The sequence below is a fragment of the Actinia tenebrosa genome, unplaced genomic scaffold (assembly GCF_029948245.1).
Source record: "Actinia tenebrosa isolate PJP-AT-01 unplaced genomic scaffold, QUT_ActTen_1.0 PGA_scaffold4__44_contigs__length_22323623, whole genome shotgun sequence".
Taxonomy (NCBI): Eukaryota; Metazoa; Cnidaria; class Anthozoa; order Actiniaria; family Actiniidae; genus Actinia; species Actinia tenebrosa.
This window is the reverse complement of record NW_028292581.1, coordinates 587,086-601,645: the sequence shown is the minus strand read 5'-3', so window position 1 is coordinate 601,645 and position 14,560 is coordinate 587,086. Positions and strand designations below refer to the sequence as shown.

The following is a 14,560-nucleotide window of genomic DNA, read 5'->3' as shown; positions in this document are numbered from 1 at the left end:
CCTGGCTGTAGCATGTCTTGCACGACTGTAGCTATACTGTTTTGCAATAGCAAAATGACTGAAGTATAGATCCCTTGGAGCACGTCGGCATGCAGCTCAATTTGGAGGACAAAATACGTTTCCAATTCTCTGGAGATTGAAATTCTTTTATTTTGTTCTCCAAATTGAGCTGCTTTGACGTCACATGCAAGGGGTCTGCTATGAACAATACACGTGCGGGTAGCTCATTTTTAACTCTGCATACAAGCTACATAACATTAGGCATAGTAGACGCATTTTAAAGATTGAGTTTCCAACAACTTCTTAAAACGTTGAGGCGTGTATCTGCAGCCTTATACTGAATATTCATCTAAACAAAGTGATATTAAGATTATATAATTATTAATTAATTTAAGAAAATAAAACACAACCTAACATGATTGAAAACTCATTTTAAGACTAAAGTGCTGTGCCACTGGCCCAAACGAACACGCACAAACACACTGTACATGTTTCTCTTTAATTTTCCGAGCATTAATTCCTTATATATGAAATACAAAGAGCAAACACGAAGAAAGACCTATTCATATCTATGATCAAGTCTGGTACGAAAGAACAGAATCATTTATCATTTTACAAGGAAATTAAACAATTACTAAAACATCCATGTTTATCAAGAGTAATTAGTAATAAATGACGTAGTTGCCAATCAAGTGACGTCATCAAGCAATCGGCCAACTAATTATCAGTTCCTTAGTTGTACACTGAGGAACAAGTCGTGTTAATTTGCGCGAATCATTTTTTGATCAGTTCAGCAGCTCTAGAGTTCGTTTTACAGAACTTTTCAGATCTTTGGTCATGGCAGTTTTTGTCTTTATCGCGTGGTAAGTTGAATTAATCAATCATCAAACTTTTTTGAAATCGTTGTGACAGTCTTCCAACGACAAACGCTTGATAATTTAAACCTTGCTTTTGATTGATTGTTGTCAGATGTCATGAACTTCTTCAGAAGAAGACAAGACAACCGACGGAAGGAGCCCCGCCCCGAGGGACGAGTGGCTAACTTCTTTCAAGGGGTTGTCAGTCTTGTCTTCTATTGCATCTTGAACGATGCTGCTGGTGGCGACGACGGTAAGTTCAAACACAACCATTCAATATCCTAGACCCTTTTCTTTCTGAGCTTGAAAAAATTCAAAAAGTTCACCTGGCTTGGCATTTTAAAAATAACGGAATATTTTAAATTAAATATTGGTTGTTTTTTTTAATTGACTTTTTTTTTTTCCATTTACGGAATTAATATTATTTGCGTGACATCATGAATGCTGCTATTCGAAAGAACCAAAGAACAGTTTATTACCGCGCGTCTACACCATTAGAACATCAGACCTATTCTAAAGAACATCAACATCGCATTATTCGTCAGTCGATATGTTCCCCGAAATATATATATTTTAATATTCTCTTTAACCATCTTTGTGACAGAACGAGAAGTAGTCAACGAACCATCTGCACGCACCACCTCAGCCCACAGCAGCACTAAACCTTTGACTATAGATACTCTGGTTGATCATAGAAGAACCAATCACGAACCTCACCCTTGCCTGATCTCTCTGTCCTCATCCAATACACACTCACCGAGTGTTGGCAGATTGCAGGAGGGCAAGGGTGATGGAAAAACAAGCAAATCAACTGAGAAGAAGAAGAAAAATTGGTTTTCCTGGTTCAAAAAAGGAAGCACAAAGAACAACGTAACAAAAGAACCAGAGAAAAACAACGATGAATCACCTAAATCGGCCTCTACTACACCTTTTGCTATTCATTAACCGCAAAGGAATATTCATTGAAGTGAAGAAGCATTTTCATTAGAGCGAACAGGCATACAATAAGGCGAACGGAGTCTCAATAGTGCGATAGAACGTTCATTAAGAAATTTAGCATAGAATTTGACAATCATGAATATGTTTGCGTGGGTTCATTAACGTTTTCAAACTTTCATTAGCGTTTTGGTGCAGATAATAAAATACAACACACACTCAATACAGCGTTTTGGACATTTATTTACGCAATACAATATAAGTTTATTTTTCACTAGGAATTGTAGGATTTTAATTGTCTTTTCATTTTTTTACAAGCCGTGAATATGATTTCGTACAAACAAAGCGCCGTTAGGTATAAATATTAAGTCAATTCTGAGTTTTTTAATCCCTCTTTTTTGGATGTTGCAATGGTTCAACAAATAAACCAAATTCCAAATGAAGTCAGATAGCGTCTTGTGAGGGCCTATGAAGATCCACAGAAATGCATAAAATGGTACAACCACATGCAAACATATCGTCCAAGATGTTTAAATAGAGAACACATTCAAGGATAAATTCACTTTTTTGTTTTTGAAAATGTACAATCGTAAAAGCACAATATACTTATATTGTATTGCGTAAATAAATGTCCAAAACGTTGTATTGAATGCGTGTTGTGGTTTATTGTCTGCACCAAAACGCTAATGAAAGTTTGAAAACGTTAATGAACCCACGCAAACATATTCATGATTGTCAAATTCAATGCTAAATTTCTTAATGAACGTTCCATCGCACTATTGAGACTCCGTTCGCCTTATTGTATGCCTGTTCGCTCTAATGACAATGCTTCTTCGCTTTAATGAATATTCCTTTGCGTTTAATGAACAGCAAAAGGTGTAGTACAAAACAAGAACCAGCAAGTTTATCAGAGTCGAGCTTCAAAATTCTCCAGCTGACGGCCTCCCCTGGTGGGGCAAGAAAGGCTTACACTAGCAGACTCTACTCACAATCAGTGCGCAAGGCTGACGAGACCCATGAAAACGTTGTTTCAAATATTGGTAACACCATAACTGATGTGGACCTGGAGAAGAAATCACTTGGTGATGGCAAACATCATGATACTTTGGAAGTAAGTGATTTGAAGACTGCCATGCATATTTTCTGCTTTAAATCTATTCCATAATCAAATATGCTGATGTGATTCCTATAATCTGATTTGTTTTCAGACATTTTCGCTGTCTGATGTCAGCTCTTTTGGGGAAAGTGAAAAGTCAAATTCGGTAAGTACATAAGTAGCCAAACAATAAAACAACATTTGATCATTTTTTCATATCAGTATTAACTTTTCTGTTTCTCAGTCTTCATCGTTTACTGAAGTATCCTCCCTGAGTTCAGGTGAAATATCTGATTGTTGGGGACTAAGTGATGGTGAGCTTCCACCATCCATGTCCTCTTCAATCACAGACTCGTTCACCGATGATGGACAGGACCACATCCAAGTATCCACGACTATTGTGGTTGAGGGAACCATGTCTGCCAGTAGTGATGCATCAGAGAGTGACGACATTCCTTCTGGAACACATGGCTTGGAGAGTAAGGAAATTCCAACAACCTGCTCTTCTGGTAGTGCTGCCACTTCTGGAGACAATGATACCTTAGACAGTACTAACATTGAGGTACCAGGTGACGCCCCAGTTGCTGCAGTAGATAAAGAGGCACCCTCCTTCTCTGAGGGTGCTGACATCTCAGTAGACATTGATGCGTCACCAAGCTGTACTGATGTCCATGTACCCACCGATGCCCCTAATACTGTCGAGACTTTGGATAGTACTGATAGATTTGGTGAAGTACCAGGTGGGACGATCACCGACGTCTACTCTTTGATCAGACGGACATTAAACCTGGGTCTGCCGAAGCCTCACGATCCTGGACATGATGACAACAAGTCAGCAGAGCCTCATCGTAGACCATCAACAACAGCTGGTCTTAAAGAAACTCAATGTAATGATGTAGAGGAAGAAGAGCGCCTCATTGAAGTCCCAGAGCACACTACACCCAGCCTACATAAACTGCATACGGAGTGGCCGCAGCACCACGTCAACATCGAGGTGCTTCTTGGGTTAAAGGCACCCAAGAATTCCTTCGAGTCCCTCGCGGTTCAGAACTTTAGAGAGGAAGAAGCCTTAGAGTTGGACTACAACGTGTATCTGAAGACGGGTGCCGTCTCTTCTCCATCAGAGAAGGATCATTTGTATAGTTCGATTGGGGCAGAATCAGAGATCGCTGTAGATTCTGGGGTTGGTTCAAGTGGAGACTGCATGTCTTCAGGACCTTAACGAACATTTCATATAATCTTACCAACATATTTCGAAAAACTCTCTTCTGCTTGATCCTTTTCTTTATATTTTTTTAAAAATCTCGTTGCCAAATTTTTTTATAACCAAGCGAAGAATGTAAAATCTAGATCTGGTTCATATACAGTAATGTAATTGTTTGAGAGTTGTGTGTGTCAGTGCGTGGGAATGTGAATATGTCTTCAAAGTAATAAAAGAGAGTAAATAAAAGAGACTAAAAAACCAACACACTGAATGAATGAACGAGTGAATTGGAATAGAGGCAGACAGTAGACCCTTTTCATAACTGGGGCTTTCCCCACACTCATCGTTTAGAAGAAGGAGTAAGACTAGTAGAGAAGGTAACTGAAATCAGCAAGGAAGGTAAGTAGGGGAAGCAAGTAGGGAAAGGAGAGGGAGGAATGAGAGAGGTATGAAAATAAGAGGACTAGAGAGAGAGAGAGAGAGAGAGGGGGGGGGGGGGGGGGGGGGGGAGGGGGGAGTCCCGATTAGACCCTATTTATCAAATCACAAGTTTATATCAATGAATCACCGCATGCAGCAGGGATTATTGCAGCCTCGATGAAATGCTTTGTGTCTAACCAGTAAATCGATACATGGAAAATTGGGAGTTGACACATTCCATGTTCAAGCTTGGATACAAGTTTGGATTGTTGTCGTCCATTGCTTAATATAGACCGGGGGGGGGGGGGGGGGGGGGGGGCGCACCCCTATATTTGCTATACGGGTATGTGCCGCCCTATAGGGTATGGTTTTCCGGCTTTTGGGTCTGGGATAGGGTATCATTTTTGTCTGGGATAGGGTTACGATTTGGTCGTTTTTGTTTGGCGAATAGGCTACGCTTTCTGTCGGCACAAAAACAATAAAAACGTTAGTAAATATTGATTGCAATCTATTGAATAACCGTCTTTTGCATGTCAACGAAAGGTAATATGACCGAGAGTGCAGTTAACACTACTGTTTGTTTGAAATGGTTTCAATATTGGCCATATCCGATCTTAAATATTAACAAACATGTTGGGGTTTAGTCGGGATAGGGTGTTTAACTGTGCTGCGCGTTCATGTTCCTTTTTCATGCGGCAGCCATGTTGATTTGAACAACGATATTATAATTTGGTGTGCCATTACTTTTAAGATATTGCGTACATAAAAAGCATGAATTAAATATTAAGGATATCCCGTAAGCCAACGAAGAGAGCAACAGCACTTCAATGACACTTGTCAGTCACACCCTGAAGCATGATGGGTACACTGGCTTCACTACCACAGGAAGCCCATGCTATGTTTAGGGGACGGATGATACACATCCAAGATGGCGGCACCCAGTGAATCTCGAGTTGCTGCACAAGTTCCTTTCTCTGATCTGTGCTCAGTGATGGAAAAGATTTCCAATACTAATGGTACAGAAAAGAAAAAGAGTTTGTTGAAGAAGTTCATTGATGCGTGGAGAGAGGCACACAGAAAAATCTACGGAGAATCTCAGACCGTGAGTAGTGATCGATCTACGAGTCACAAGTCAGAAACTTCAAAAAGTTTTGCCAAAAACTTCCAGAATCAGAAAGAAGAAAAAAGATTTTAGTAATCGTACTTTTGATTAAAACGATTTGTCATTTTATATACACCTTTTGCTGTTCATTAACCGCAAAGGAATATTCATTGAAGCGAAGAAGCATTGTTATTAGAGCGAACAGGCATACAATAAGGCGAACGGAGTCTCAATAGTGCGATGGAACTTTCATTAAGAAATTTAGCATTGAATTTGACAATCATGAATATGTTTGCGTGAGTTCATTAACGTTTTCAAACTTTCATTAGCGTTTTGGTGCAGACAATAAACCACAACACACTTTCAATACAACGTTTTGGACATTTATTTACGCAATACAATATAAGTATATTTTCCACTAGGAATTTTAGGATTTAGAATTTTAGGATCCACAGAAATGCATAAAATGGTACAACCACATGCAAACATATCGTCCAAGATGTTTAAATAGAGAACACATTCAAGGATAAATTCACTTTTTTGTTTTTGAAAATGTACAATCGTAAAAGCACAATATACTTATTTTGTATTGCGTAAATAAATGTCCAAAACGTTGTATTGAATGCGTGTTGTGGTTTATTGACTGCACCAAAACGCTAATGAAAGTTTGAAAACGTTAATGAACTTACGCAAACATATTCATGATTGTCAAATTCAATGCTAAATTTCTTAATGAACGTTCCATCGCACTATTGAGACTCCGTTCGCCTTATTGTATGCCTGTTCGCTCTAATGACAATGCTTCTTCGCTTCAATGAATATTCCTTTGCGGTTAATGAACAGCAAAAGGTGTAGTTAGTCTTTTTCATAGCTGAATACTATTGCTGGGTCTATAAAATATTCAGTCATCTTAGACTAGTGAACTGATGGGACAACCTGGAAGTTAAGTTTACCCCCTTGAAATAAAAGGAGAAATACCATTTCCCCAAACTTTGTACAGTCGTTTATTGTGCCATGGACATAACAAATATGCAATAAAGGTCCCGTTGCATTGTGCAATTTTCTTAGCAACTTGCCTCGCGATGTTTGAAAATGAGGTGAGGCACGCTACACTGCAACTTCAGCAACTCGAAAATTGTTTCCCCTATATAGCCATGTTTTTTTTTATCTTATAGAATAATTTTGGTATTTTTATTGGGTTATCTTTTCCCCTGATACAATAATATGGATGGCATTGAGCCAGGCTATATAGTATTTTTTCTTTAATCATTAAAAAATATCATAATTTTTATTAAATTTGTTACAAAATTCTTCTATGCCTTTTCCCATTGTTAGACTGACTCTTTGTATCCTGGTATACGATTGCTATTACCACACCTGGATAAAGACAGACCTGCATATGGAATGAAAGAGGTAACACTGAATATCTTAATCTTCATTGTTTTTTATTTTAGTTTTCAACAACAACAATTGATTTATGAAAAAATTCTGAATGGTAATGGCAATCTAGAAATAAAACTAAATATCTTACAGGTTGTACTGGCAAGATATTATATTGAAATATTGAGTATTGGTAAGGACAGCACTGATGGAAGGAAGTTATTAAACTATCGGCACCCAGGGGCTTCAAAACAGGTAAAAATTGACACATGCAGCATTGCAGTTCTAAGTAGAATGTCATTGTTCAAAATGTTTATGTACTCATGATGGGTATCTGAATTCTATTTCAATCTGTGATATCACATGCACGTGGTGACTTCTATTGGGTTTTTTTCTTTTACAAATATACAAAAATACTTGTTTCTGATTGGTTGATTGGCTGTCAATTATCTCTTGATTTTTCAATAAATTAATTTCATGCACGGTTTTATATCCAATATTTATTTTCTCAGATTAATAAATTATATCATAGTCAATGGGTTTTTTATAAATGTGTAGTTCTGTGGTTCTCAAGGAATAAACAAAAAATATCATTTGATGAGAGTGGCTTAATAACAACCCTTGCTACATGCCCACTTTCATCAAATGTGAGTAGTATTTTTCATTCATTCTTCTTGAACCATGGTATTTCCTATATATTCCAATATATCTCCTAATTATTTCCAATTTGATAATTGATAATTTAAAAGTTTATTGTCAGGTAGATCCAAGTCAATTATGATAAGCAAGGTTATTGCATTTGATCATCAGGGGGCCCTTGGAGACTTTGCAAGTGTAGCATACTTTGTTTTGAAGAACAGATGCCCAGAAAAAGGAAGGTGAATATTACTATGCAATAATAATAAACATGCCAACATTAATGGCAATGACGAAAGCTTGATAACAACTCACAAGTATCAACAAGAATTAACAGCTGAAAAGTCAATGAAATTTATTAAAGATACATCCCAAAACAACAAGTCCCAATTGTTCAAGAACTTAAACCAAGAAATACATAATTCCTGGTTAAAATAAATTGCTTATTTAACCTTCTGGGTTTTTCATACATCATTTTTGTTTTCCCCAATAGTTTTAATGTGGAACAAATCAACAAACACCTTGATGACATTGCACAAGCAAATCTAGAGAAAAAACGAGATGAAGTGAAAAAGTCTCTTCAAATTCTCTTAAGGAACACAACTGCAATGGAGCAGGTAAAACACTATAGAGGCTTCCTACCCTTATGTGATGGCAGCCATGACAGGAGGCAAAACAATAGAGTCCCCCCACGCCCTCCTTCCCTGGGAAACTGATTTTGTTCAAACTTCAAACCTTCTGATTTTACTGAATATACCCTGAAACAACCTCTGGGTTGATCAAAATCAGGCCAAGGCTAATGCATTGATTGAATGAAATTAGCTTGTTAGGTTTTAGTGATAAAGGAACTGAAGAAAAAACCTTTAATGAAGGCAGAGACCCTACTCTACAAACTCTACTCAAATAGGAGAAATCAAACCAAAGACCACAGTATCAAAGATCAAATAAGTACCCTTGGTTGCCTAAGGAAATATATTACAATAAAGGCTCACTTATTCCTAATTGTACTGTGCCCTATGAGCATTTAACGTACATGACTTAATAAAAAGTTCTTGTGATTTTAGAAATGGCTGATCAGGATAATCCTTAGGGTAAGTAGACACATCCTCTTGTTGTAAGTTGTCTATCTAAATTAAAGACTTTTACTAACAGACTGCATTTGAAACACACCAGTATTAATCATTCAAGAAATTTTAATAGTAATTGGTTAGATGGAATGTATATTTGCTTGTACTTTTGTTTGTTCATGCATACATTTATTCATAGGTTAATTAATCCATTCATCCATCCACCCACCCACCCACCCATCCACCCACCCACTCACCCATTCGTTTATCATGTTGCTTGTTTGTTTGTTTGTTTGATTGTTGTTTTCTGTGTCCTCAGGAACTTAAAACAGGCCTAAGTGAGAACTCTGTTCTTGGTGTGTTTCATTCTGATGCACTAGAGCTTTACAACATCTGCAACAGTTTGTCAAAAGTAAGAGATACTACAAGTCGAAAATTATTATTTTGTGTGCAACAGAAGCGTGAGTGATTGACTTGTTTCCAATGCAGAAATCTCACACCAAAAACCCAGCCAATCAGTTTGACTGATTGACTTATTCCTTTAATTTATTCACCAACTGAAAGTCATGGTGAATTTGTCATGATACAGAGATGAAAGAGGAGGGGGGGGGGGGGGGGGAAGGGGCCCGGGGGGAGGAGAGGGGGAGGGGAGGGGAGGGGGAGGGGAGGGGGAGGGAGGTGGGACTCAATACCCACACTTTTTGGGTATAAAGTTAATTTTTGCAATCTGTAATGACAGTGATGTAATTAGACATTCATGGGCAGCGTAGTCAAGCTAAAAGTATGTTTGCACGTTTTACCGGTATACTTTCTTTGGTTCTAAAATTATCTACATATGAATATAATAAATTCCAAGCTTGATAAAGAACATGCAACATGCTAAAAAAACTTCACCAACCTTTTTAGAAATGGCTGTATATACTATGATGAAGATGAAACATGGGTATATATCAGTATCAATATAAATCTGACTAGGTGGGAAAACGTTACGCCCTACTTTAAAAGTTCAATCCTTTCAAATGCTTTTTCAATGACAGGTGTGTCAAGATCTCCACAATCCAACCATAAGAATGAATGAAGTCGAAATCTCTCTATTTTCACCATTCAGACCCATGTTAGGACAAAGAGGTTCTCTGAATCAGGTCAGTTACTTTCAACTTTTTGCTTTCTTTCAAAAGTAAATTTTATAGAAACCCTGAACCAAGTCTGTGAACGCCTGAGTCATACATCTATTAAGCTTTAGCTGTTGCATCACAGCATGGGAGAATCACAGCACGTTGTTTCCCATTTCAGAACACATGTCATTCTCTAAAGTATTATTTCTTTGTTTAATGGTTGTGCATGAGAAGACACTGGCATGAATATGATGTTCTTTATATACCTATAAGCAGAGAGAATGAAGTTTTGGCCTATGGTCCTTGAAGACGTGCGAGGGATGTAATAAATTGCCTAATGCTTCTTGGCATGATTTTTATGCAACAAACATGCAGTTGCGATTGCCCCTCAAAATAAACATAGCTCTATTGCTTCCCTGCTTCTTGGAAAAGTCCAAAATTCTATTTTTACATTTTAGCATATTATCTTTTAGGTTGAAAAAGTCATGGAGGGTCAACCTTTTTACATCGAGGAAAAAGTTGATGGTGAGCGCATGCAACTTCATAAAGGGAACAACACCTACAAATACTTTTCGAGAAGGTCAGTTATCGGCTATAGAACTAATTCAGGTGCCAGCCTGCCTGCTGTTCTCAACTTTACGCAGACTGCAACGTTTTCAGGGCTCAGAAATGACCAAAAAAAAAAAAAAAAAAAAAAAAATAGAAAGAGAGAATCTGAAAAATATGTGGAAAAATGTACAAGATGTATCAATCGGCATCAGGTTCTCTACAGACTGCAGGCAAGCGTGGGATATAGATTTGCCATAACCACATTAACGCCCTTTAACTCTGCGACATTTCATACTTCATATCGTTGATCATAACAAACTGCTGAATGAAACTATCATTTTCAGTGCAAACGAGTACACTCACATCTTTGGAGAGAGCGCAGATGAAGGATTTCTAACTCCACATATCGCAGAATCTTTTAACAGGTAAAAAGAACTTTAGGATGAAGAGGAGAAGACATGCTATGTGGACATGGCATGGAATGGCAAAACGTATTTAAAAGTTGAGTGGCTGAGATTGGAGAAATACTGGAGCCCACAGCTCTTTCATTTGTATAATTGAATGTATGGGTGTGGTTAAAAGAGCTTATATCAAAGGACCTAAAACAGATATGTGTGGAACACCATGGAAAATGAAATTCTTTGCAAGTCTTTGCTATTATTTTGTAATCCATAGGCAACTTACATGATTTAAGATAATACTCAGCTGATTGCTTTCCATTTCAGCTCTACAGAATCCTGTATTCTTGATGGTGAAATGGTGATCTTTGATCCAAGCGCGGGCACGTTCTTGTAAGTAATGAAACTACAGACACTAATAAATGTATTATTATACATTTCACTCACTATCCCGCCTAGTTTTGACTGAAACATCCAGTCAATGCCTGATGTCATAAGACCTTGACATGATAAATGTATTTATTATCTATAGGTTTCCCTGCAGATAATTCATTTATCATGCCAAGTTCATTCAAGGTCACAGAGATCTTTCTTTCGCAAGCAGAACTAAATGTGAATGATAAAACAACCATTGATTCGGTTTTCGCATGATGTTTTATCCTTCTCGGCCTATGGCTTCAGCCAAGAGAATATTAAGTACTTCATATTCTCTTGCTTCAGCGGATCTTGATAATTTTCAGCCTCGTCCAAAAAACGAATGTTCAGCGGTGGGTAGACGAGAAAAATTAGCCAATCAAAATTCAAGAAAACATCACGTAAGGTCGCAGCAAGGCACGCATACAGCTCCGAGCTCTACATTTATTCATAGTTACGACTCAGACAATAGCGAATCAATCACCGTTGCAGCAGTTTTCTTAGTGGAATCCCACTAACAATTACACAGTATTTGTTTTAAAGACTATAAGGATTACGAGGCAATTTTCTTTTATTTTCTCAGAACATAAAACTATTTACTTAAGCAATTTATCATATATTTTCAGCGATCAGAGTTTTAAATTCTGAGATATTCTTCCTAATTTGTTGAGCTCAGTTGTTGGGCATAGCAACGGTAACTAAGGGGAGTCGTATTTATAAAACACGAGCACTTAAAGGCTTTTTTTTAATTAAGCAATTTTTTTTTATTTGCATATGTTTTTTCTATTATTTTTTCTGACATACGACTTACAGGTTTTATACAGAAAGTTGCATAAAAACTTCCTTTACATTATTTCGTAAATAAAAGCACAAAAAGTATGTAATTTTCTATCAAAATTAATCGTTTTTATTGAGATTAAACCAGCGTAATGCTTTATATTTCCTTTCGACAAAAACACTTGTGCGGATGACATGTGTCCAAAACTAACGTATTTTACGTAGTTCTTCCTGTATTTATTTGTTCCCCAAGAATATGAAAAAAGGATGTCAGTTGGTGAACACATTCTAACCGGATGCGCCTACACTTATGTCACTCATGTAATGGGACACCAATCTCTTCTTGCGTATCACTGTTTTCATTGGAAATAATGTTTTCATTGAAATTCGAGCAATACACTAGCATCAGTCATGTAAAGGTACCAAACAATTTATTTGATTGACGGCAGTCTATTGCCCAATTTCCTTGTCAAGACTGTTTCAGTTCGCGATTAGGGCGTAACAACGAAAACAGTCGTAATCGGATTACTGGTCTCATTGAAGTCCTTCTGGAAAAAAATCGGCGAAAAGATTCCCTTGATATTTTAAAGCTTTTAAAGTTTTTGGGTTAGTCATACAGACTTCGCAAATATGCCAGCATCGAGTCAAAAATATTGATGACTCCAAGGCGATGAACTAAAGGGTCGACTTGACTTGCATTGATGAGTTTCATATCGTGGAAGGACTGGGTCGAAACCGGACAATCTTGGAAAAGATATCATAAATATCTACATTTCCCACTGTTTTTTGTTCATTCGGTCAAAATCGGACTGCATTTGTCGAGCTCAACGGTAACATACGACTACATGTATTAAGAATATTCACTTTATCCAGCCTGGTCAACAGTTAGAGCATCCACGATACTTTCTCGCCAGAGGATGTTCGCACAACGAAGGTCAAACGTAAATTAAATGTAATTGAACTTTTAACCCACAATGCTCCACGCTCCTTGACTATCCTCCTCTGGTCAGAAGTTGTTTGGTCTCTCCAGTCCTTTCACTCGAAATGTAATTAGGCAATTTTGGGTGTTGCATATACCAAGCCCGAACTGCACTATTGGCCATGTAAATACAATCACCAAAAGATCACAACGATATGGATTTTTTCCAAACTTTGTCCTCAAGTTTTACCTGCGGCGTAATTTCTTCTGCGCTGACCTTTTATACATATGAATATAATATATTTCAAGCTTGGTAAGGCAACATGACAAAAATTTCACCGAGCGACTTTTTTGAAATAGCTGTATGCTGTGCTAAATGCTTATAGCTGTATGTTGTAGCTGTATATTGTGCTAAATGCTCAAGATACGACTACTAAGATCATCTATTCTTATTTTTTTAGCACCAAAGCTACAAATCATGACGTCAAATCAGCGTCTACCTATGATAAAGGTAACTTTAAAAAATGAAATAAAAGGGTCCCCCCATTAGTAAAGCTCCTTAAAAGCTCCTGGAATTTGAGATCTGATTTGAAGAGCACTTGATCATAAAAAGACCTTGAATGTCCTTGATTATCTTGGGAAGCGTAATGGATCAAATCCACTTGGCATAATTTTTTGACCATTTCAGACCACGTGTCGCTCTCTTGAGAATAAGATTCTTTATTTGAGTTGTATCCACTGATATTTTGCCTTGTCATGTGCAGCCGTTAAACAAAGAAGAAAAAACACTCTAGGGAATGAACCTTGGTCTGAAATGGGAAAACAGTGGTTTACGTCTATAATCACTTAGGTTTCCAACTAGTATGAATTAAAACCTTTAAACTTTAACCAAACCCTAAAACAACCTCTGGGGCTAATCAAAAGTAAGGACAAAGCTAAATCACGGGTCAAATGGGAATTTAGTGTTACTGTTAGGTTTGTGGGGAGAGTCGGAAAATCGGAGAACCCGCAAAAAACTCTCGAATCACTGGAGAGAATCAACAAACTCTGCCCATACATCTTTGATGCCGAGTACAGAAATCGCCAAACCCGATACCCCAGAGTTGAGAGGCGAGTGCACTACTGCCGTACATCACCCGTGTAACGTTTGTAATACTCCTTGAAAAGTGGAACCATATTTATTATACTCTAAAATTCCTTCATTTTCTTCGAAGTAATATTGCACGAACCATGTTCCACGGTTTCGACGCCTGAATGGTACCTGTATGTGACATGGTCTTTTCGCTTTATCTGTACCAGGTTTTCATCCTTGCTTCATTGTGTTCGATATTTTACTATTAAATGATAGAAAGCTTGCAAATGTCTCTCTGCAAGAACGAATAGCTGTATTAAACACGTAAGTATCACCACAATGAACTAAAAACAAAGTATTTCAGCCATTTCTCTCCAACTTATCGAAGGACCCAGGATAAATCTGTGTGGAACGCCATAGGTTATTGAGAACTTTTATTAAATTTGTTAACCTACTGATAACTCTGTGAAGCACTTTCTGCTATATCTTCTGTCTTTGTAACAGTTTGCCAACATTACTTATACATGTTTTTGCAGTTTCGATAATCGCGATTGACCATGGACTTAATTTTAATTGAAGGAAGCAGAACATAAAATTCATAAAATTCTAATTTTTTTT

The 14,560-nt window shown here is 37.4% G+C and overlaps 1 protein-coding gene across 1 annotated transcript in view; it reads left to right on the top strand.

The window, feature by feature from the left end:
- Positions 1-5,429: 5,429 nt before the first annotated feature.
- The window catches only part of LOC116307123 (DNA ligase 4), a 28,842-nt gene continuing 19,711 nt past the window's right edge, over positions 5,430-14,560 (top strand). Inside the window, exons 1-13 of the mRNA XM_089036175.1 lie at positions 5,430-5,615; positions 6,951-7,028; positions 7,149-7,250; positions 7,806-7,873; positions 8,125-8,248; positions 8,696-8,722; positions 9,018-9,110; positions 9,736-9,840; positions 10,287-10,393; positions 10,707-10,787; positions 11,088-11,153; positions 13,332-13,381; positions 14,170-14,266. Of these exons, the coding sequence (XP_088892301.1) occupies positions 5,442-5,615; positions 6,951-7,028; positions 7,149-7,250; positions 7,806-7,873; positions 8,125-8,248; positions 8,696-8,722; positions 9,018-9,110; positions 9,736-9,840; positions 10,287-10,393; positions 10,707-10,787; positions 11,088-11,153; positions 13,332-13,381; positions 14,170-14,266 (1,172 nt within the window). The 5' untranslated portion in view covers positions 5,430-5,441. The remainder of the gene's footprint in view (positions 5,616-6,950; positions 7,029-7,148; positions 7,251-7,805; positions 7,874-8,124; positions 8,249-8,695; positions 8,723-9,017; positions 9,111-9,735; positions 9,841-10,286; positions 10,394-10,706; positions 10,788-11,087; positions 11,154-13,331; positions 13,382-14,169; positions 14,267-14,560) is intronic.